Source organism: Babylonia areolata, chromosome 7, assembly GCF_041734735.1.
Source record: "Babylonia areolata isolate BAREFJ2019XMU chromosome 7, ASM4173473v1, whole genome shotgun sequence".
NCBI classification, from domain to species: Eukaryota; Metazoa; Mollusca; class Gastropoda; order Neogastropoda; family Buccinidae; genus Babylonia; species Babylonia areolata.
Window position 1 is genome coordinate 27,479,199 of NC_134882.1, and position 24,000 is coordinate 27,503,198.

Consider the following 24,000-nt stretch of genomic DNA (forward strand, 5'->3'; position numbering starts at 1 on the left):
CGAGATCTTAAAAAAAAAAAAAAAAAAACTTTAGAAGGAAAAAGCCTTTCGTATGCGGAGATTTGGACCTCCCAGTTTGTAAACACGCATATAAACGTGTGCGCAGATCACATGTATACGTGCGCGCGTACTCACACACACACACACACACACACACACACACACATGCGCGCACTGGGAAACGAAAATCTGTCCTGGTCTGGAGATAAGAATGTACACGCGCGAACTCGCTCGGTATGTGTGTGTGTGTGCGTGCGTGCGCGCGCGTGTGTGTGTGTGTTTGTGTATGTGTGTGTGTGTGTTTGTGTGTGTGTGTGTGTTTGTGTGTGTGTATGTGTGTGTGTGTGTGTGTGTGTGTGTGCGTCTGTCCGTCTGTGTGTCTGTGTGTGAGTGTTTTGTGCAGTGCGCTTTTGAGTGAGGGAGTGAGTGCATGAAAGAGAGAGAGAGAGAGACAGACAGACAGACACACAGACAGACAGACAGAGACAGAGAGACAGACAGAGACAGAGAGACAGAGAGTTGGGGGTGAAGAGTCAGGGGGTAATTGTCAGATGGGAGGGGCCCACCTCTTGTTGCCTTCGTCGAATTAGGGAAGACAGGATCCTGTTTCCTGGTGAATGTATCGTGAAAACCCTGAGGGAGATGGGACTGGTGGGGGGTGGGGGTGGGAGGTGGGCGGGCTCGGACACACACAGAGATACAGATACAGACGCACAGACAAAGACACAAAGACGCACAGAGACTTACACAGACAAAGAGACACACACACACACACACACACACACACACACACCACTTTCCATCCTTGTAAACATGTCCATCGTTCGTTGTATTCTCTCCAGTTCTGGTGGCAGTCGATTGTGTGTGTGTATGTGTTTATGCGTGCGCGTGCACGTGTACGTGTACGTGTGTGTGTGTGTATGCGTGCGCGTGCACGTGTACGTGTGTGTGTGTGCGTGTGCGTGCGTGTGCGCGCGCGCGTATGTGTGTGTGTGTGTGTGTGTGTGTGTGTAAGATTCGCTCTCCGTTATTCATTAGTCTTGTGGAGGCTGTCCATTCGTTCAGTTGAGCGCCACGTCTCTTTCAGCTTCCCCGTTGCTGGGGAAATGAACTCCTGCTTACGCGTACACTGCTCGAGTCAGAACAGGTTTGTCCACCTGTGAAAAAAAAGAATTAAAAAAAGAAAAAAAAAAAGGAGGAAAAAATGTGTTCCCGAAACACGCAATCCGTGGCACTGATATCCGGAACGGTCATCGGGGTTTCCGTGTTTCCGTAATAAATACGGCTATCCCGGAACAATGAGCATGTGTCACCGTAACGGAAGATAAACCTGTCTCTTCGTTGGGAGTGGGAACTATCCCCCCTCCCTCTCTCTCTCTCTCTCTCTCTCTTTCAGATAATGCAGTAGTTCTGTTTTTTTTTGTTCCGGGCGTTTATCAACGCAGACTTCATATTTATTATTGGGTGTTTTTTTTCTCTTTTCGTTTTTTTTTTTTATGTGTGAAATTTCCCCCAGGAAACGCACTGTTCTTTTTGTTGTTACTGTTGTTTTTTTTGTTTGTTTGTTTGTTGTTGTTGTTTGTTTGTTTGTTTTTGGAACCATTTTCATTTCTAAAAATTACTTTCCATCATATCAGTGTTCCAGAACCTCGTGAATTAATTAAACAAAGAATTGTTATAAGACGAGTATACTTATAATTATATGGTTTATTTCGTGGACTGTCACGGAAACAGTGAAGCCACATTTCTGAAGCTAGTCATTTCTTCCATCCCCCCCCCCTCTACTCCCCATCCCCAAGCCCCCACCCAGTCCCCCATATCCACCCCCATAACCCCCCCATCCCATCCCACTCTCTCAACCTTCACTCGCCCACTCTCTCCCCTAATCATCCGTCTTAATCCCCGTCTCCTCCTCCTCCTTCTCCTCCCCCCTCCACTTCCCCCACCCTCCCGGCCTGCAGGCCAGAATAAAGAGCATAGGCAGTAGCATCTACCTCCTCCCTCCCACCCCACCAACAACACCCCCACCCCCCCGGTCTCCCCCCCCCTTCTCCTCACCCCCCCCCCTCTCCAATCTGTCAAGTTCTGGTTACAGACATGCGGTCAGTCACTGAAAAGAGACACCGAGGGAGTGGGGGTTGAGAGAGAAAGAGACAGTGCGACTGAGAGACAGATGGTTTATTCATAAGGCCATGGACCCTCAGAAGGGGGTGGGGGTGAGGGTGGGGTGTACACGAACAGAGTTACCAGAAACGTATTCATAATTACTATGTTACATATATATCATGCACATCGTCTTTAAAATGCTTTGTGGAGGTAAACAGCCAACAGCTTCATGATACGTTCATTTGATTATGACAACAATACAATCAGTTAAAATAAATACGGGTCCCTTTTGTGTACTTGGGTGGCATAAAACTGCTCTCTAATATCACTCAATCCAGGACAAGAAAGTACAAAATGAATTTCTTCTTCTGTTCAAGAGTTCAAGATTAACACACGAGAGAGAGAGAGAGAGAGAGAGAGACAGAGAGAGAGACAGACAGACAGACAGACAGAGGGAGGGGGAAGAGAGCTATCCATATAGCTCTGCTGCTGAGCTCTCAAAGCTGCAAAACAATCCGGAAGCGCGCAGTCTTTTCTGGAAATTGTTTGACACACACGTTGAACCGGTTTTGACCTATGCAGCAGAAATTTGGGGACTTTTGATTAATAGTCAACTCGAAAGGGTGCACACATTTGCTATTAAACGTTTTCTCGGTGTTCCACTACACTCATCAAATACAGCACTATATGGGGAAACCGGCAGATATCCACTGTATGTTAAGACTTTCGTAAAATGTGTGAAGTATTGGATTAAGTTGACAAGGCTACCGGCTTCCAGATTATGTAAGCAAGCGTATGAGATGATGTTACTGCAAGAAAAGAGAGGCAAACAAAACTGGGTTTATCAAATCAAAAAAACTCTAACTGAACATGGACTTGGACTTGTTTGGATGTGTCAAGGAGTGGGTTACGAAAATGTGTTTATCTCAGAATTTAAAGATAGATTGATAGCGTGCTATAAACAAAACTGGCATGGAGAAATGGAAAGTAATGATAAATATAGCTGGTTCTTTTCCTTCAAGACAGCATTTCAGACAGAAAGATATATTTCAGTCATAACAAACAGGTGGCACAGAGTCAATCTTGCTAGATTTAGATTGAGAACAGTCGGGCTGAATGCTAATAAAAGATGGTTTGAGACAGGTGGATTAACATCTCCTTGTCCAATGTGTGGCGAGAGTAAAGAAGATGAGATAAATTTCATGTTCAGTTGCAAAGGATACGAGGAGGTTCGGGAAAACTGTACACTCTTTAAAACAGCTGCAGCAAAGAGGAAAGACCTGGCCAGTGTCTTAACATCAAATGACGCAAATATTATCCTCTCACTTGCAAAATACGTCTCAGAGGCAGTAGATACACGGAAAAAGAAAATAAATGATCAAAATGCCCGTTAATTCAAAATATATACAAACATTAATGGTTTCCAAAATGATTTCTTTGAGGGTCAAAATAGAAGCAGATAGAATTAGTATTTGGATGCTCAATCTGATGATGATGATGTTGTTTTATTTTGTGTGTGTGCAATTTGTTGGCTGTTGTTTATTGATATAACCTTTGTAACACTAGGTGCGTTAGTTTTTGTTTTGTTTTGTTTTACTTTTTCAAATGATTGGATAAAACGACACTGTAACTTCCCCTGCACCCCCCTGTCACATGGGCTGTTAAGCTAATGACAGTGAAGAGTCAAAGTGTCTCTCTCTCTCTCTCTCTCTCTCTCTCTCTCTCTCTCTCTCAATATACGGAAAACGTCCATCATCGGTCCAAATACTCATTAATCAATTGAAAATTAGTATGGGTTCTATGAGGAAAAAAGCATAGATAAAAAAGGAAGGGTTACATTAGGATCGTCAATCTCGACACTGTAATTATATGATGTGTTCGTATTGATATAATAGGTTTTGATGTTGGGGCATGAATAACTATTTCGGGATTTACATGTACTTTAGTATGTGTTTGTATTGATATGATGTGTTGATGTTACATGCGTAAATATTCATTATATGATTTATATGTACTCGGTTTTCTGCCGTGTACTGTCTAAACCTTGGAGACGAACGACTGAAAGAAAAGGCACATTACCGCCCTGTCACATGTACTTTAAGCTAATGACAAAGTGCCAAAGTGTCGAAAATCTCTTATTAGTTTATGTTGTTTCATTTCTGTTTTTTTTTTTTCTTCTTTCTGTTCCATTTTTATCTGTTCTGCACCATTATGCTCTGATTAGTACCTCCTATGTCACTAGTGTTTTTCAGCTAATGACATTAAACGTTTCAGTGTTCAGTGTTCTCTCCCTCTCTCTCTCTCTCTCTCTCTCTCTCTCCCCTTTCTATGTACGGGGGCTGGAAACATAACTTTTACGTGCTCCCAGCTATTAATCATTCATCTTGCACCGCGTAAAGACTGGCCCACCATAAACGACTGTCACGGCCAAGTGTATGTATACCCCTCATGCTTGGTACATGATGCGACTGAACCGCTTTTCCATAATATGAGGGGAGCGAGAGAGAGGGTGACATTTACACTCATAATCAAAGATCATGTTTCATCAGGAATTCGGAAACCCTACACCAGTGTTATACATATAAATTACTGCCTGGAGAGACATCCGACACACACACAGCGATTTTGTATACAAGCCGTAAATTACATAATTATGCCGTATGTACATATATATGAAAAAGTAGGTGGGTGTGTGTGTGTGTGTGTGTGTGTGTGTGTGTGTGTGTGTGTGTGTGTGTGTGTGTGTGTGTGTAGTGTAGTGTAGTGTAGTGTAGTGTAGTGTAGTGTTTGTATACATATGTGTACATTACGACAGGTCTTAATACTCCACTTTCTTGGTGTCTTGTCGAATTCACTGTGGTTTCACTATGATGATTTCCAAAAGAATACCGTTCAATAAACCCAAACCAGTCTTGTCGGTAGTGTCAGGAATTCTGTACAGCATCGGAATATCACGAGCTAGTTCTTCCTTTTCTTTTTCCTTTGTTTAAAGAAAAAAAAAAATCTTTACCTGCAAAATGTTTGTAAAGGGGATATACATAGTGTGGGAGCGCGAGCCACGAGGCTTAAAGATTATGGATTTTTTTTTTCTCTCACACATTTAGACTGCGTTTTGAGGAAAGTTGTTCAAAGTTGTTGGGTTTTTTTGGTTTTTTTGTTTTTGTTTTTTTTTTACAAAGTATACGGTTCCCGAAATCGAAGACTGGCTGGCCAAAATTATGACAGCAGTCGATCTTAGGCCCCGGAGTATCTCTGTTGGAGCTTATCAAAACAATACCGATCGCGTCGAGCTGCCTATTTTTCAGCCTGACCTGAGTATCAATGCATGTGGACTTTCTCCTTCTATTCCCTCCTTCCTACTCTCCTCCCCTCCCCTCTCTCCCTCTCTCTCTTCCCACACACCTCTCTGTCTCTCATGGTGACGACTTAATGCTGACAATGCGTTGAAAGCTGATGAGGAGAGGAGGAGGAGGAAGAGGAGGAGGAGGAGGAGGAAGAGGAAGAGGAAGAGGAAGAGGAGGAGGAAGAGGAGGAGGGGGAGGGTGGCGGGTTAGGAACGGACGTGGGAAAGATGTGTGACAGAGAGAAATACCTATTGGAGTCGTTGGGTTCACTGCCATTATCTGCCCCATTAAGTGTGTGCACGTTTATCTCACGTACGCGCGCGCGCGTGTGTGTCTCCGGAGGGGGGCGGGGGGGGGGGGGGGGAGTACGGGGGCTGGGGGGTGGGTATGTGAGCGCGTGTGTGTGCATGTGCGTGTTTCTGTGCGTGTGTGCGTGCTTCTCTCACGATCAGAGATCTGTCAACAAAGTGCGATCTCTTTAAATGCCTTTTTGTTTGCACGAGCAAGCTTCTCTGTGTCGGGCCGTATGTTCCCCCTCCTCTATTCCAGCTATAAAAGAAACCACCCGGTTTTGTAAACGCGTTTATGTGAGTGTGTGCTTTTGCTTTTTTTTGTTTTTGTTGTTGTTGTTTTTGTGGGAAGGGGATCGTAGGGGTCATATCGTTCTATCAGTTCATGTATAACCTAAATAATAAACGTCTCTCTCTCTCTCTCTCTCTCTCTCTCTCTCTCAATCTTCTCCTCCTCTCTCTCTTTCTCTCACCTCTCTCTCTCAATCTTCGCCTCCCCCCCCCTCGCTCTCTCTCTCTCTCACACACACACACCTCTCTCTTTCTCTCAATCTTCGCCCCCACCCCTCTCTCTCTCTCACCTCTTTCTCTCTCTCAATCTTCGCCCCACCCTCTCTCTCTCACACCTCTCTCTCTCTCTCTCTCAATTTTCGCCCCCCTCTCTTTCTCTCACCTCTCTCTCTCTTAATCTTCACCCCCCCTCTCTCCCTCACCTCTCTCTCTCACCTCTCTCTCTCTCTCTTTCAATCTTTGCCCCCCCCCTCTCTCTCTCTTTCTCTCACCCCCTTTCTCTCTTCCTCCTATCCACCTTCCCTGTCTATCTTCTCAACACACAGCTATCGGCCTGTCTGACCGTCAGTCTGTCTTTACCAACCTGTCTACCATCCTGTCTACATTATGAACCCATCTCTCCATCTGTCTCCTTGTCTGCACTGCATAGCACTGGACTGTATTGTATTGAACGCTGTTTATTTGTAATATATTTCTCTTTGTCACAGCAGATTTTTCTGTGAGCGAATTCAGGCTGCTCTCCCCAGGAAGAGCGCGTCTCCAAAGTGCAACGCCACGTGGCAGAATGGTCAAGACGCTCAGCTGCCAAAACAGAGAGTCCGTGAGGGTGTGGGTTCGAATCCCGCTCTCGCCCTTTCTCCCCAAGTGTGACTGGAAAATCAAACTGAGCGTCACGTCTTTCGGATGAGACGGTAAACCGAGGTCGCGTGTGCAGCACGCACTTGGCGCACTGAAAAAGAACCCATGGCAACGAGAGTGTTGTCCTCGGGCCAAAATTATGTAACAAGTAATCCACTCTGATAGGTACACAAAAATATAAGCATGCACTCAAGGCCTGACAAGCGTGTTGGGTTATGCTGCTGTCAGGCATCTGTATAGCAGATGTGGTGTAGCGTATATATGGATTTGTCCGAACGCAGTGACGCCTCCTTGAGAAGACTGAAACTGAAACTGAAACTGAAACAAACTTTCTTGTTCTTCTCTCTGCACGTGCATTTGTTTTGCCATCAAAGTGGATTTTTTTTCTCTCTCTCTATTTTTTTTCCAGGAACTACTTACGCTGCATACGGGTCCTCGGTTTACTGTCTCATCCGAAAGACTAGCATCCAAACCACCACACGAGGTCTTGTGGACGGAGGAGAGGGGGGAAGGGAGGGGGGTAGGTGAAAATCCCAGGACTTGAACCAGCAGTGGTGGACAGTCACTTCTCAGAGGGGTGCATAACCTAAATTTGGCCACCGCTCCACCGTGACAACACATGATGTATCTACCCGCCCTTTTCTTTTCTTTCAGAATGCTTACTGTCACCATGGCTCGATGTTATTGTATTATTCTATTTTTGTCACAACAGATTTCTCTGTGTGAAATTCGGGCTGCTCTCCCCAAAGGAGAGCGCGTAGCTACACTGACACAGCCACCCTTTTTTTTTCCTCCATAAGGTTTGTTTTTTTGTTTGTTTGTTGTTGTTTTTTTGTCTTCCTGTCGAAGTGGATTTTTTCTACACAATTTTGCCAGGGACAATCCTTTTGTTGCCGTGGGTTCTTTTACGTGCGCTAAATGCATGCTGCACACGGGACCTCGGTTCATTGTCTCAGCCGAATGACTAGCGTCCAGACCACCACTCAAGGTCTAGTGGAGGGGGAGAAAATACTGGCGACTGCCGGGTGTGATTCGAACCAGTGCGCTCAGATTCTCTCGCTTCCCAGGCGGACGCGTTACCTCCAGGCCATCACTCCACTCCATATGATACATCCAACCGCCCATTTTCTGTCAGAAAGTTTGCTGTCACCATAGCGCGATGTTATTCACCTATGGCGTAGTGGAAAACACTATATAATATATATGCTAATCAAGTGTTTCTTCTTCTTTTCTTTCGAAGCGCTATCATGAGCAGATCCCAGAATTCTTTTCAAAGTGCTCAGCGCGGCGTAACACAGCCAAAGGCACGTAGTGTGCACAGAAATGAATAAAATACAACTGGATGTGTCAAGTTTTAGTGGTTGAAACCCGAAGGCTCAGGAGAAAAAGGTTATTATGGATTACGTGTCAGACACACACAGAGGTAAAGAGCAATGTGAGAGAAGGGGGGAGGAGACAGAGAGGGAGAGACAGAGACAGAGAGAGAGACAGAGAGAGAGAGGGAGAGAGAGAGAGAGGGAGGAAGAGAGAGAGAGGAGAAAGGGATGGGGGGAGAGAGAGAGAGAGAGAGAGAGAGAGAGAGAGAGAGAGAGATTGAGTTTGAATTTGAGATGGTTTATTCAGATAGGCCTCAGCCCCTTTGAAGGGGGATATACAGTAAAATACTGAAACCATACATTCAAACAGTCTTCATGATGTAACCGCTGAACAGGAGAGAGAGAGAGAGAGAGAGAGAGAGAGAGAGAGGACAGAAAGGGGAAGACAGTGGGAAACAGACAGACAGACAGACAAACAAGCAGAGATGAAGAAAAACAGAACAGATCGCCACAATGTTAACCCCCCCCCCCTCGCTCTCTCTCTCTCTCTCTCTCTCTCTAAGTAAAAAGAAATGAATAAGTAAAGAAAAAAAACCCGCCCAATTTTAAAGTTATGCACGCCTTCCAACACATCCTCTCTCACCTTCAAACATATTCATATATTAGCTTAAGACAGAAAGAAAAGAAGGAAGAAAGAAAGAAAGACAGACAGACAGACAACAGACAGACAGACAGATAGACTGACAGATAGATAGATAGAATGATTGACTGATTGATTGATAGATAGATACATACACAGATACATAGAAAGGAAGAAAGACAAAAAGACAGAACGTTTAAGAATGAAGGAAGTAGACAGGGCAGAAGAAAAGAATGAAAACTATCAACAAAGACAGAAAAACAGTCAGAAAAAAACAACAACGACAAAAACAAAAATAAAAACAAAGACAGAACAAAAGGCCCTCAGTGTCACAAACACCAGTCTCAAAAGACCCTCAGTGTCACAAACACCAGTCTCTAAAGACCCTCAGTGTCACAAACACCTATGTCAAAAGGCCCTCAGTGTCACAAACACCTATGTCAAAAGGCCCTCAGTGTCACAAACACCTATGTCAAAAGGCCCTCAGTGTCACAAACACCTATGTCAAAAGGCCCTCAGTGTCACAAACACCTATGTCAAAAGGCCCTCAGTGTCACAAACACCTATGTCAAAAGGCCCTCAGTGTCACAAACACCTATGTCAAAAGGCCCTCAGTGTCACAAACACCTATGTCAAAAGGCCCTCAGTGTCACAAACACCTATGTCAAAAGGCCCTCAGTGTCACAAACACCTATGTCAAAAGGCCCTCAGTGTCACAAACACCTATGTCAAAAGACCCTCAGTGTCACAAACACCTATGTCATAAGGCCCTCACTGTCACAAACACCAGTCTCAAAAGGCCCTCACTGTCACAAACACCTATGTCAAAAGGCCCTAAGTGTCACAAACACCAGTCTCAAAAGGCCCTCACTGTCACAAACACCTATGTCATAAGGCCCTCACTGTCACAAACACCAGTCTCAAAAGGCCCTCAGTGTCACAAACACCAGTCTCAAAAGGCCCTCACTGTCACAAACACCAGTCTCAAAAGGCCCTCACTGTCACAAACACCTATGTCATAAGGCCCTCACTGTCACAAACACCAGTCTCAAAAGGCCCTCAGTGTCACAAACACCAGTCTCTAAAGACCCTCAGTGTCACAAACACCAGTCTCAAAAGGCCCTCAATGTCACAAACACCAGTCTCTAAAGACCCTCACTGTCACAAACACCAGTCTCTAAAGACCCTCACTGTCACAAACACCAGTCTCAAAAGGCCCTCAGTGTCACAAACACCAGTCTCAAAAGGCCCTCAGTGTCACAAACACCAGTCTCAACAGACCCTTACTGTCACAAACACCAGTCTCAACAGACCCTCACTGTCACAAACACCAGTCTCAAAAGGTCCTCAGTGTCACAAACACCAGTCTCAAAAGGCCCTCAGTGTCACAAACACCAGTCTCAACAGGCCCTCAGTGTCACAAACACCAGTCTCAACAGACCCTCAGTGTCACAAACACCAGTCTCAAAAGGCCCTCAGTGTCACAAACACCAGTCTCTAAAGGCCCTCAGTGTCACAAACACCAGTCTCAACAGACCCTCACTGTCACAAACACCAGTCTCAAAAGGCCCTCAGTGTCACAAACACCAGTCTCAAAAGACCCTCAGTGTCACAAACACCAGTCTCTAAAGGCCCTCAGTGTCACAAACACCAGTTTCAAAAAGCCCTCAGTGTCACAAACACATGTCAACAGGCCCTCAGTGTCACAAAAACTTATGTCAAAAGGCCCTCAGTGTCACAAACACCAGTCTCAAAAAGCCCTCAGTGTCACAAACACCAGTCTCAAAAAGCCCTCAGTGTCACAAACACCAGTCTCAACAGGCCCTCAGTGTCACAAACACCAGTCTCAACAGGCCCTCAGTGTCACAAACACCAGTCTCTCACCTTCAAACATCTGGGCGTATTGAGGAAAGCCGGCTGCTCTCAGCCATTGACAGGCCTCCACTGCTTCGATCTCTGCAACACACACACAGCAAATATCCTTCAATGATGACGCTGACATTTTGTTGTTGTCAAAAATTTCTGAAATATTGCTTCACAGTCAAGTATGGAGAGACAGACAGACAGACAGACAGAAAATATCGTTCAATGATGACTTTGACATTTTTTTGTTGTTGTTGTTGTTGGTTATTGTTCTGGCAGTTTGCTTCAGGGAGAGAGAGAGACAGACAGACATGCAGCAAATATCGTTCAATGATGACGCTGACATTTTTTGTTGTCATTGTTCAAAATTTCTGACAGTTTGCTTCACAGTTCAGTAGGGACAGATAGACAGACAGACAGACAGACAGAGACAGGAAAAAGACAGTGACAAGGCCGGGAGAGACAGAGAGAGAAAGCAAGAGACAGACAGACAAGCACAGAAAAAGAAAAGAGGAAAAATAAATTACAACAACAATGCCACTACCACCACTAAAACTACTACTGCTGCTGCTGCTGCTGCTGCTGCTGCTACTACTACTACTAAAGTCAAGGAGAGAAAATAAATATAACTATTTTCTTCGAAAACGTGTCACGTCACACCTTACAATAAACCATGATTTAAACAAGGGATCAAACACAAATGAAACACACACACACACACACACACACACACACACACACATATATATATATATATATATATATATATATATTATAACATACATACATCCATATATACATACATACTGTATACATACATACATACAGTACACACACACACACACACACACACACACACACACCAACAACAACGACATCATGGACCCAGCCATCCACAAACGCTGTCCCATCCACGCCATCCATCCATCCATCCCTCCATCCATCGATTCATTTGCCCCCCCCCCCCCCACCCCTCACGACTCTCTACCCCACCCCCTCCACACCACACCTACCTCTACCACCCAGTTATCCCCAGCCCAGTCCATCCATTCTATTCCAGGACGAGGAGGGGGCCACGACACGGCAACACGCTAACATCCACTCCTTCACACCTGTCCACTGCAGGCAACGTGCACACAGTCGTCGCTTACTTGTTACCTTTCCTATAATGAAGGAGCGCGCTGATCAGGTTCTGGTGCTGCCCTGCCCCCCGCCCCCCCTCCACGCCCTCCCCCTCCCCCACCACCACCACCACCCTTGTGTATCTCGCTAGCCGTCCCGCCCGTTCACACACGACGATACCGCTCTGGCAGACAGACAGACTGACAGACACAGACAGACTCACACATACATACACAGACAGACACAGACACACACACAGACACACACAAAGACACACACATACAGACAGACAGACAGACACACACATACACAGACAGACACTGACACACATACACATACAGACAGACACACACAGAGACACATACATACATACAGACAGACACACACACACACACACATATACAGACACATACATACATACAACAGACAGATAGACAAATACACACAGACAGACAGACAGACAGACACACACACACACACACACACACACACACAACACACTGAAAAAAAAACAACAACAAAAAACAAAACAAAACTACAACAACAAAAAGCCCCACTGTTTCCGGCATAACTGTTCCCCAAACCATCCCAGTATGTTGTGCCTCTCCTTCTTCAAGGAAAATAGGGTAAGGGGAAGGGGAGGGGGGGGGGGGGGAGGGGAGCTGGGGGCAGGGGGGGGGGAGGGGAAAGCGGAAAACAGGGGGTGGGTCATGGTGGATGGGTAGTGGGGTGGGGGTAAAAAGGATGCACACAGACGATAAGTGAGGAGGGGGAAATAACTCTCAAGAGGAGACGACACATGCTAAAAAACAACAACAACAACAACACACACACACACACACACACACACACACACACACACACACACACACACACACACACAATCCCCCCCCCCCACACACACACACAAAAAAAAAAAACCAAACAAAACCAAAAAAGCCAGGACAATGCAAAACAGTTTCAGTTTCAGTAGCTCAAGGAGGCGTCACTGCGTTCGGACAAATCCATATACGCTACACCACATCTGCCAAGCAGATGCCTGACCAGCAGCGTAACCCAACGCGCTTAGTCAGGCCTTGGAAAAAAAAACCCATAAAAAAAGAACTGCTACTAATAATAACAATATGTATAAGGCGCAAAAACTTGATGAAGTCAACTATAAGCGTAGCAACAAAAAAAAAAAAAAAAAAAAAAAAAAAAAAAATATATATATATAAATTTATAAGTACCTAACTAACTAACTAACTAACTAACTAAATAATGATAATATAATTTAAACCAAAAGAGAAAAAAAAAGGAAAGAATCCTTTACTCGTTTACACACCCCTAAGCTCCACCCTGTCCTCCATCCCCCAATATCGATTTTTTTTTATCATTAAAGAAAAAGCGAAAGAAGGAGGAAAGGAGGAAGAGAGGAAAGGAGAAAGAAACTGAAAGAAAGAGTAAGTCGGTGGGTGGGTGAGAAGGAAACAACCAATCAACCAACCAACCCCAAACAAACAATGATTGAATGAATGAATGAAGAAGAGAGAGACAGGATAAGAAACCAACCAACGAACGAACGAAGGAAGTTTTAAGGGGTAAAAGGAATAAACACAGTATTTGCTCAGTTACATCCGATACTCTGGGCAAAGGCAACTGAAGATGAAGATGAGTGTGTGTGTGTGTGTGTGTGTGTGTGTGTGTGTGTGTGTGTGTGTGTGTGTGTGTGTGTGTGTGTGTGTGTGTGTGCCTGCGTGTGTGTGTGCGTGTGTGTGTGTGTGTGTGTGTGTGTGTGTGTGTGTGTGTGTGTGTGTGTGCGTGCGTGCGTGCGTGCGTGCATGTGAGGAATATGGGGGTGGAATAACCAATGTGATGGGTGTAAAAAGCATTGTGATATGGGTAAAGGCTACTGTGATGGGTGTAAAAAAACAAAAAAAGAACAACGAAAAAAAAAAACAACAAACAAACAAAAAACCCCAAACAAACAAAAAAACAACAACAACCCCACTGTGATAAGCGTAAAAGCCATTATGATGGCTGAATAATAATAATAATAAACACCTGTGAAGACAGTAAAGGCCACGAAGATGGTGCAAAAATACTGTGATGAGTGTAAAAGCCAGTGTGATGGGTGTAGTAAAAACACCAAAACACCACCACCAACCCATTGTATTGGGTGTAAAAAAAAACAAGAGAGGCAAGGCCTTCAAGACTCACTTGTGATACACTTAAAAAAAAATCCAAGCTTTTTATGTATTGAGTATAATTTCAAAGTGTAATGTTTAAGATGAGAAAGATCAGTTTAAAGCAAATTAAGTCCCCTAACATTAATTACAGAGTAATTTCCCTTTTTTACTAACTGCACCAAAACGTTTGCAAAATAAATAAAACTTCCATGCTTAGCAAAAGAAGTTCCTGTTTGAACAAAAAATGATAATAATGACTGCTCTTGTTGTTGGGTCAGAATATCAGATCAAAGTGCCAAGTTTAGAGAATACAAAAAAATATAAATATAACAGTAAATGCAGTCTGCATATAATTAGGCTCCATTTTTTTTTGTGTGTGTGCCCATCCCAGAGGGGCAATATTGTTTTAAACAAGACGACTGGAAAGAACTGAATTTTTTCCTATTTTTATGCCTAATTTGGTGTCAACTGACAAAGTATTTGTAGAGTTAAAGTTTACCACGGACACACAGACACACACACAGACAACCGAACATCGGGTTAAAACATAGACTCACTTTGTTTGCACAAGTGAGTCAAAAACCACAGTGATGAGTGCAAAAGCCGCTGTGACGGTGAAGGGCGTAAGCAAAAAATCACCCCCCCCCCCCTTTCACATGGAAACACCCCGGAGCAAAACAAAAGATAATGAAGTGAGTCACAAAGGAAAAGGGGGAGGAGGGGGGAGGGGTATGAGGGATTCAATGCACTGGTTCACCGAGCAGGGAACGTTTTGCACTAAAGTGCTGAAGGGTGAGAGAGAGGGGGGTAGAGGGGGGGAGAGAGAGAGAGAGAGAGGAGAGATGGAGGGGGGGAGGGAGGGAGAGAGGAGGAGAGGAGAGAGGGAGGAAGAGAGAGAGAAAGTGGGGGAGAGGGATAGAGAGGGGGAGAAAGGGAGAGAGTGGGAGAGAGCGAGGGGGAGAGAGGGAGAGAGAGGAAGAGAGAGAGAGAAAGGGGGGAGAGGGATAGAGAGGGGAGAGAGGGCGAGAGACAGAGAATGAGAGAGAGAGAGGGGGGGAGAGAGAGGGGGAGGGAGAGAGAGGAAGAGAGAGAAAGGGGGGGGGGAGAGTGATAGAGAGGGGGGGAGGGTGAAAGGGAGAGGGACAGAGAGTGAGAGAGAGAGAGAGGGAGGGAGAGAGAGACAGAGAGAGGGGGGGTAAGGCGGAGACAGTGTCTGCAGGAGGGAGAGAAAGAGACGAGGGGGTGAGAAGAGAGAGAGGAAGAGTTATATATATATACTGAGAGAGAGAAAGGGGGGGGGGAGACACAGAGAGAGAGAGAGAGAGAGAGAGAAGATGGGGGTGTGAGGGAGGGAGACTGTGCAGGAGGGAGAGAAAGAGACGAGGGAGGGGAGTGGGGGGCGAGTTGAGAGAGAGGAGGAGATAACCTGAGACAAAGAGAGACAGAGACAGAGAAAGAGACAGAGACAGAGGCAGGCAGACAGAGATATATATAAAGGCATAGTGAGAGAGAGAGAGAGAGACAGACAGACAGACAGAGAAGGAGAGGAACAGGGAGAGACAGAAAGAGAGGGAGAGAGTGTGCGTGTATTTTTATGTGCATATGTGTGTGTGTGTGTCTGTGTGTGAGCGTGAGAATAAGTATGTGTCCGCGCGTGCGTGCGTGCGCGTGCGTGTTTGTTTGTAACAGTTTGATTTAGGGGTGAGAGAAAGAGGAGGGGCAGAGAGAGAGAGAGAGAGACTGAGAGAGAGAGAGAGAGAGAGAGAGACAGAGAGAGAGAGAGAGAGAGAGACTGAGAGAGAGAGAATGAGAGAGAGAGACTGAGAGAGAGAGAGAAAAATAACTGAGAGAGACGGATAGGGAGAAAGAGAGCGTGAGAATGAGAGACCGAGAGACAGAGAGAGAGACAGAGACAGAGGGAGACAGAGACCGAGAAATACATCTCGCGCATCGATCAGATGTACATAAAACACACACAGCTCTTAAAACGTCGCCCGAACCAGGATCAGATAATATGTTAATCCCGTCTCTCTCTCCACACCCATTTTCTCGTTATGCCCTCGGCTAGTTTCCGAACTTTAATATAAACAGATCACACGACAGGACATTCAACCTCTGTATATCATAATAAATGATTCTCTTCTGTTGTGGGCTTGGGGGAAGGGGGGGTGTATGTAAACAAATAATTTTATATTGAACTGCATTGGAGCTTTGTCGGCCTGTCAGGTCTATCTCTTTCAAGTTCAAAATCGTCAAACGATAGTGCCCGGTAGTGGGGTTTTGTTTGTTTGTTTATATTTTTGTCGTTGTTGTTGTTGCCGTGTTTTTGCTCTTTTTTTTTCTTTTTTTTTTTTTTTAAAACTAAACTTGGCATATGTATCAGAACACGTGCCAACAATTTCCACAACTCTTTGGGAGGATTCAGAAGAACGTATATTCTTGTATCTTGTAGGGTGGGCAGTGTACAGTGGGGAGGGAGGGAGGGGGAGGACCGTCCAGATTATTGGAGACAGGAGGGGAAGAGAGATAATGGTGATCAGCTTGATCCCTCTGTCCACAACCTGCTACGACCACCACCACCCCCACCCCCCACCCCCCCGCCCTCCTCCACACACACCTCCACAGTGTGAACTGAACGGCGCTACCTCTCTACACTGCCTGCCGCCCCTCTGCTGTCATTTTATCACCTCTGTCCCTCTCTATTTCTCTGTCTCTCTCTATTTCTCTCACTGTCCCTCTCTATTTCTCTCACTGTCTCTCTCTCATTCTCTGTTCCACCACGTACATGCATCAAATCTACAGAGAGAAAGGCTGTGGGTATGTTGGTATCATACATACATACACGTTTCTTTCTCTCTCTCTCGCAACCCCCCCCCCCCCACACACACACACACAAACACACACACACACACACACAAACATACACACACACACACACACACACACACACTTCCATCTCTCACATACACACACGCGTAATCCCTCCTCTCTTTCTCACACTCACTCTCTTTCACACACACACACACACACACACACACACACACACAGACCCCCGTCTCTCTCACACACATATGCTTCTCTCTCATTCTCTCTCTGCCTCTCTCTCTCTCTCTCTCACCGTTCCTTTCACACCTGCTCACTACACCCGCCACCACCACCACCACCACCACCACCACAGGAGAATCCACCCACCCACCACCACAACCACCCCCTTTACCACCCTGACCGATATTTCTTTTTTCCTCCCCCCCGCCCCCCTCTTCTCCACCCACCTCTCTCCCTCCCCCACCTCTCTCACACCCTCCCTTTCTCTCTGTCCCACGCACTCTTGATATGACACTCAAGACCAAAGGGAGCCTATTACTACAGGAAAGTCTCTTTGCTTGCTCAGACGTCAAAGGAGGGCGGAAGAGGGGTGGGGTGGGGAGGGGAGGGGAAGGGAGGAGAGGAAGGGGTGGATTTGGGTATGAGGTTTCGTATCGTGTTCGTGGCACGCATACCACACGTTATTTACTGAATTGATAGAAGAAAAAAAAAATAAAGAAAAAAAGACGACGACGACGAAAAAAAAGAAGAAAAAACAAAAAAGGTGGGGCTGCGGAAAGCGGTCTGTTCGTACACCTGTTCGCAAAGACACTCTGTGTGTGTGTGTGTGTGTGTGTGTGTGTGTGTGTGTGTCTGTCTGTCTTCGCTCCCTCTCTCTGTGATTTTTGTTTCTCTCTTTCACATTCTCACCGCCCATATCAACCACACACACACACACACACACACACACACACACCGAACCAACCCTTCCCCCTCTCCCACGCACACAAATCCAGGGGGAGAGGAATGGAACCAAGGGTTGCAGAGGACCGTTCCCATGACCCAGATCCCCCGGTGACCGTTCTGGCACCGCTCTGGCACCGGGAACTCCCTGTCAGCCCGTGATGGAGTCACAGGTGTGTCACTGAGTGTAGCTGGGGCGGAGGGCACAGGTGTGTGTGTGTGTGTGTGTGTGTGTGTGTGTGAGGCAGAGACTAGCGAGCGACACACGACACGACACACACACTGGGCGGGGACTGTGTGCGAGCGACCCTGACAAGAGGGAGGGTGAACGGTAAGGTCGTGTGTGTGTGTGTGTGTGTGTGTGTGTGTGTGTGTGTGTGTGTGTGTGTGTGTGTGTGTATGTGTGTGTGTGTGTGTGTGTGTGTGTGTGTGTGTGTGTGTGTGTGTGTGTGTGTGTGTGTGTGTGTTGTGAGTGCTTGCGTAAGTGCTCGTGTGCGTATGCGTATGTGTATATCAGTCTTACACTGAAGGGAAAGAAAAGCGGTGCAAGAACAATCATCTGGGAGACAAGATGGAAGTATACCACGACACAACAAGGGAGAAGGCAGGGTGGGGAGGGAAGGGAAGGAAGGAAAGAAGGAAGGAAGGAGAGAGGGAAGGAAGGAGAGAGGGAAGGAAGGAGGGAGGGAAGGAAGGAAGGAAGGAGAGAGGGAAGGAAGGAGGGAGGGAAGGAAGGAAGGAGAGAGGGAAGGGAGGAGAGAGGGAAGGGAGGAGGGAGGGAAGGGAGGAAGGAGAGAGGGAAGGAAGGAAGGAGAGAGGGAAGGAAGGAAGGAGAGAGGGAAGGAAGGAGGGAGGGAGGGAAGGAAGGTAGGAGAAAGGGAAGGAAGAAGGGAGGGAAGGAAGGAGGGAGGAAGGTAAGGGAGGAAGGACGGAGGGAGGGAAGGAAGGTAGGGAGGGAGGGAAGGAAGGTAGGAGAGAGAGAAGGAAGGAGGGAGGGAGGGAAGGAAGGTAGGAGAAAGGGAAGGAAGAAGGGAGGGAAGGAAGGAGGGAGGAAGGTAAGGGAGGAAGGAGGGAGGGAAGGAAGGTAGGAGAGAGGGAAGGAAGGAGGGAGGGAGGGAAGGAAGGAAGGAGAGAGGGAAGGAAGGAGGGAGGAAGGAGGGAGGGAAGGGAGGAAGGAGAGAGGGAGGGAGGGAAGGAAGGTAGGAGAGAGAGAAGGAAGGAGAGAGGGAAGGAAGAAGGGAGGGAAGGAAGAAGGGAGGGAAGGAAGGAGAGAGGGAAGGAAGAAGGGAGGGAAGGAAGGAAGGAAGGAGAGAGGGAAGGAAGGAGGGAGGAAGGAGGGAGGAAGGAGGGAGGGAAGGGAGGAAGGAGAGAGGGAGGGAGGGAAGGAAGGTAGGAGAGAGAGAAGGAAGGAGAGAGGGAAGGAAGGTAGGAGAAAGGGAAGGAAGAAGGGGGAAGGAAGGAAGGAAGGAGAGAGGGAAGGAAGGAGGGAGGAAGGAGGGAAGGGAGGAAAGAGAGAGGGATGGAGGGAAGGGAGGAAGGAGAGAGGGAAGGAAGGAGAGAGGGAAGGAGGGAGGGGAGGGAGGAAGGAGAGAGGGAAGGAAGGTAGGAGAGAGGGAAGGAAGGAGGGAGGGGAGGGAGGTAGGAGAGAGGGAAGGAAGGTAGGAGAGTGGGAAGGAAGGAGGGAGGGGAGGGAGGTAGGAGAGAGGGAGGGAAGGAGAGAGGGAAGGGAGGAAGGAGGGAGGGAGGGGAAGGGAGGAAGGTAGGAAGGAGGGAAGGAAGGAAGGGAGGGAAGGAAGGGGGAGAAGAGGTGGTCTCTCACTCGCGTGATGGCGCGCATTTACCTCTCCCTCTCTCTACCCTCCCCACCACACCCCCTGTCTGGAAATCAAGAATGTCCACCGTCACTGTCACAGCTACGAAGTTTATCGTGTACATCGCCGGCGGCAATGTGCGGACCTGCACTCAAGGGCTGCCTCCCTTAACTCTCCCCGCCCGCCCCTCCTCTCACCCCATCCCCTCACACACACACACACACACACACACACACACACACACACACACACACACACACACACATGTATATATATATACATGCACACACACGGGTAGATTTACAATAAATTACAGGCTCCTGGCATGGCCTCTTCCAACCCCGCCTGCGCACTTACATAATTAGAGGCTTGGCTGTTCAAGGCTGTCTCCAGTTTATTGTGCTGTATGGAAAACTGAAATAGTATAGTGTCGTGCGTGTGTGTGTGTGTGTGTGTGTGTGTGTGTGTGTGTGTGTGTGTGTGTGTGTGTGTGCAGTGTGTGTGTGTGTGTGTGTGTGTGTGTGTGTGGTGTGTGTGTGTGTGTGTGTGTGTGTGTGTGTGTGTGTGTGTGTGTGTGTGTGTGTGCAGTGTGTGTGCGTGCGTGCGTGTGTGAGTGCAGCCGACTCCTCGGCTGGTTTGTATAACAGATCTTGGCCGCGTTGTTTGCTTAAAGGTAAGAATTTTCCTATGTCGAATTATACAGACAAGAAAATTATCAACGCAAGGCAAACTGCGCTGTTAAGATCGCTTCTGCTAACAATCATCCCATGCAGAGAATTTTCACAAGCCTACGGGAGTTTGGTTTACGTTCAGACTTTTCCAAAGACAAAGGCATTCATTTCGCCAATGTCAACAGATACAGGAAACCTAATTGTTGTGGGGGGTATGTTCTCGGACTCATCCATTGCACACTCACACACACTACATTGCACACGCTCACATACACACACTACACTGCACACTCACACACACTACATTGCACACTCTCACATGCACACACTACACTGCACACTCACACACACTACATTGCACACTCACACACACTACATTGCACTCTCACACACACCACATTGCACTCTCTCACACACACACTACATAGGTCGCACAAGAACATCATCCAAACCAAAGCCATGCAGTCAGACTTCGGAGAAGGAAAGGGAAAGTCTTCAACACGAAAAGAAAACTTGGGGAAGGCTCCTAATGAAGATGGCTTGAACGCGACCCGACCCTGACCCCTATACGTCTTTACAATCCTCCCCTCTCCCTCCCCCTCCCCCCGCCGCCCCACCCCCCCCCCCCACCCACACCCCCATCCGCCTGGACCCCCCCCCCCCCTCGTCCTCCTATCCGCCCCGAAAAAAAAAAAAAAAAAAAAAAAAAGAGACAGAGAAACAAAAGCCAAGAAGCGAAGCGCTCTGGTCCGTCCGACCAGTCTTTTTTTTGTGCCCGGTCAGGCGAGATGGATGGATAGTCCCCGTGTCCCGTGTCCATCTAATCCCTCGGGATTCAGGAACAGCACGGTCAGTTTTCAGTCTCAGGTGAGACGTCAAAGTATACACAGTGCGGGCTGATCCATACACGCTACACAACCTCTGCTATTAAACAACAACAACAACAACAACAAAACCTGAATGGGGGGTGGGATGGATTGGGTAAGAATCAGTTGTCTGATCTAATAATTCCACGCATGCACTCAACGCTGCCTTGGGAACCTGTACCTACCACAGGAATGTATTAAACCATTAACAGACTAAAATGTAAGACTAATATAACAGAAGACGGGTTTGTTTGTTTTTTTTGGTTTTTTGTTGTTGTTGTTGTTGTTGTTGTTTTTTTGCTGCCCTGTCGAATTCATTGCATTTGTATCGTGATATTTTTTATTTTAAAAAAACGTTTAATTAAACCAACAAACGAAAAATGAAGCAAAATAAGCAAACAAAATAACACACACAAAACCGAAATGTACACAAAAGACCCCCGAAAGCGGAGTATGGCTGCCTACATGGCCGGGGGGGGGGGGGGGGGGGGGGGGACGGCGGTCATACACGTAAAAGCCCACTTGTGTACATACAAGTGAACGTGGGAGTCGCAACCCACAAACGCAGAAGAAGAATAAGTACACACAAAGGCAGATGATCAGAATAAGAAAAAAAGACAGAAAAAAAATTAAAGGGAGTGGGGGCCTGGGGGGTGGGGAGCCAACGGTCAGCGAACATGTGTGTGTGTGTCCGGTCAGCGAAGATGGATGGCTGGCCACTGTCCACTCCCTTGCTGTGACCAGCAGGGGACATGGCGCGGACAATGCTCTCTGTCCTGTCGCTGTCACCCCCGTTCGAAGTCAAGCACTTTGCACGTGAAATACAGCCCGCCCACCAAAGGGGGCCCTCAAGAGGCCAAAGCCCACCCCCCTTCCCCGCCCACTTTTTAAATTTTTTTTATTTTTTATCCTAGGGTCGTTGAGAAGGCGGCGAGACAGCTTCGGTTATTGGCGTTGTTGCACTCGTGATCAAGTGTTCACACAAGTGTTCAGGGTTCGAGACCCGATTTCGGAAGGATGTTTGACTGATTGATGTGGATACTTATAAAGCGCCTATCCTCGGTCGGAGACCAAGCCCTGTGCGCTTTACAAACACGGGGTCATTTGCACAAGAAGCTGCCTACCTGGGTAGAGACGTCTGATGGCTGCCACTGGGCGCTCATCATTCGTTTCCTGTGTCATTCAGTCAGATTTCAGGCACACACACATACACACTCAGACAGACATGTAACACAGTGTCCTTGGGAAAGATACTTTCCTCCAGATTTCCTCACTGAACGAGAACCTGACCTGGGTTAGGGATTTCTGGGTTTTTTCCCCTTCTTTTTTCTTTCTTCTTTTTTTCAAAATGCAGAGGGAAAGGTTTGGAGCCGGCTTTCCTATGCTGTGGTCCTGGACACGGTGGATATGAATTCACTGCCCAGATGGCAGTAAAAAAGACCACGGGAACCCCCCCCCCCCCCCCCCAACCCCCTCAACTCCGCCTCCCCCCCCCCCCCCTTTTTTATTTTTATTTTATTTTATTTATTTATTTATTTTTTTGCCAGAGGACGCCTTGCATACCTCAAAAGCATACCTGAACGCTCGAGGTTACTATTCCCGAAAAGTTTTTGTTTGGTCGTTTGTTTGGGGTTTTTTTTTGTTTGTTTTTTTTGTTTGGTTGGGTTTTTTTTTTCAAACCTCGCCCATCATGGAGAAAAAGAACACGAGATCGTTGTAATAGATAATAAAATCACAACACTTTAGAAGGAGGACAATACAAATCAATAACACCTTACGCATACAGAATACAGATGACTTCATAATATCAGTAAGAGAATTCAATCCGCATGTGCAGAACAGGGTGGATTACTTTATTTTCTTTTTTCTTTTTTAAATTTTTATTTTGTTGGGTGTGTGTTTGTGTGTGTGTGTGTGTGTGTGTGTGTGTGTGTTTGTGTGTCGGGTGGTGGGGGTAGGAGGTATTTGCGGTTAAGAGGGGGGGTGCGGTTAAAGGGGGGGGGGGCGGTCAAGGGGGGAGGGTGCGGTTAAGGGGGAGGGGGGTGTGGTTAAGAGGGGGTGCGGTTAAGGGGGGGGGGTGCGGTTAAGGGGGTGTGTAGTTAAGGGGGGGTGTGGTTAAGGGGGGGTGGTTAAGGGGAGGGGGGTGGTTAAGGGGGGGGGGTTAAGTGGGGGTGCGGTTAAGGGGGGGGGGGGGTACGGTTAAGGGAGGAGGTTAAGGGGGGGGGGGTGCGGTTAAGGGGGGGGGGTAAGGGGGGGGTTGTGCGGTTAAGGGGGGGGGGTAGGGGGGTGCGGTTAAGGGGGAGGGGGTGCGGTTAAGGGGGGAGGGGTGCGGTTAAGGGTGTGTGTGGTTAAGGGGTGGTGGTTAAGGGGGGGTGCGGTTTAAGGGGGGTGTGTTTCAGTGGGGGGGGTTGCGGTTAAGGGGTGGTACGGTTAAGGGCGGAGGTTAAGGGGGGGATGCGGTTAAGGGGGGAGGTTAAGGGGGGGGGGGGTGCGGTTAAGGGGGGGGGGGTGCGGTTAAGGGGGGGGGGTGCGGTTAAGGGGGGAGGGGGGTGCTTGGTTGTTTTTTTTGCTCCTGTTCTCGCGCGTGTGTGGTTTCCCTCCATAAAATTGTCGATTTCAGTTGTGTCGTTAACATTTCTTTGTTGCAAACCAATTCTGAGCGCATACAATAATAACAAAGAGTCCGCTTCATAAGTCTGTATGCTTGTTGCACGCTCAATGTTTTCGCCTCTTAGCGTCAGCACTGCACCGCACTTGAACAATTTCTTCTTTCTTTTTCTTCTTCGTTCGTGAGCTGCATCTCCCACGTTCACTCGATCGTATGTACACGTGTATGGCCGTTTTTACCCTCCCCCATGCAGGCAGCCATACTCCGCTTTCGGGGGT

The 24,000-nt window shown here is 47.2% G+C and overlaps 1 protein-coding gene across 2 annotated transcripts in view; it reads right to left on the reverse strand.

Annotated features, from left to right (window-relative positions):
* The window catches only part of LOC143283933 (rho GTPase-activating protein 7-like), a 207,407-nt gene that overhangs the window by 88,120 nt on the left and 95,287 nt on the right, over positions 1-24,000 (reverse strand). For both annotated transcript variants that reach the window (XM_076590377.1, XM_076590378.1), the window contains one exon: positions 10,730-10,801. In XM_076590377.1, the coding sequence (XP_076446492.1) occupies positions 10,730-10,801 (72 nt within the window). The remainder of the gene's footprint in view (positions 1-10,729; positions 10,802-24,000) is intronic.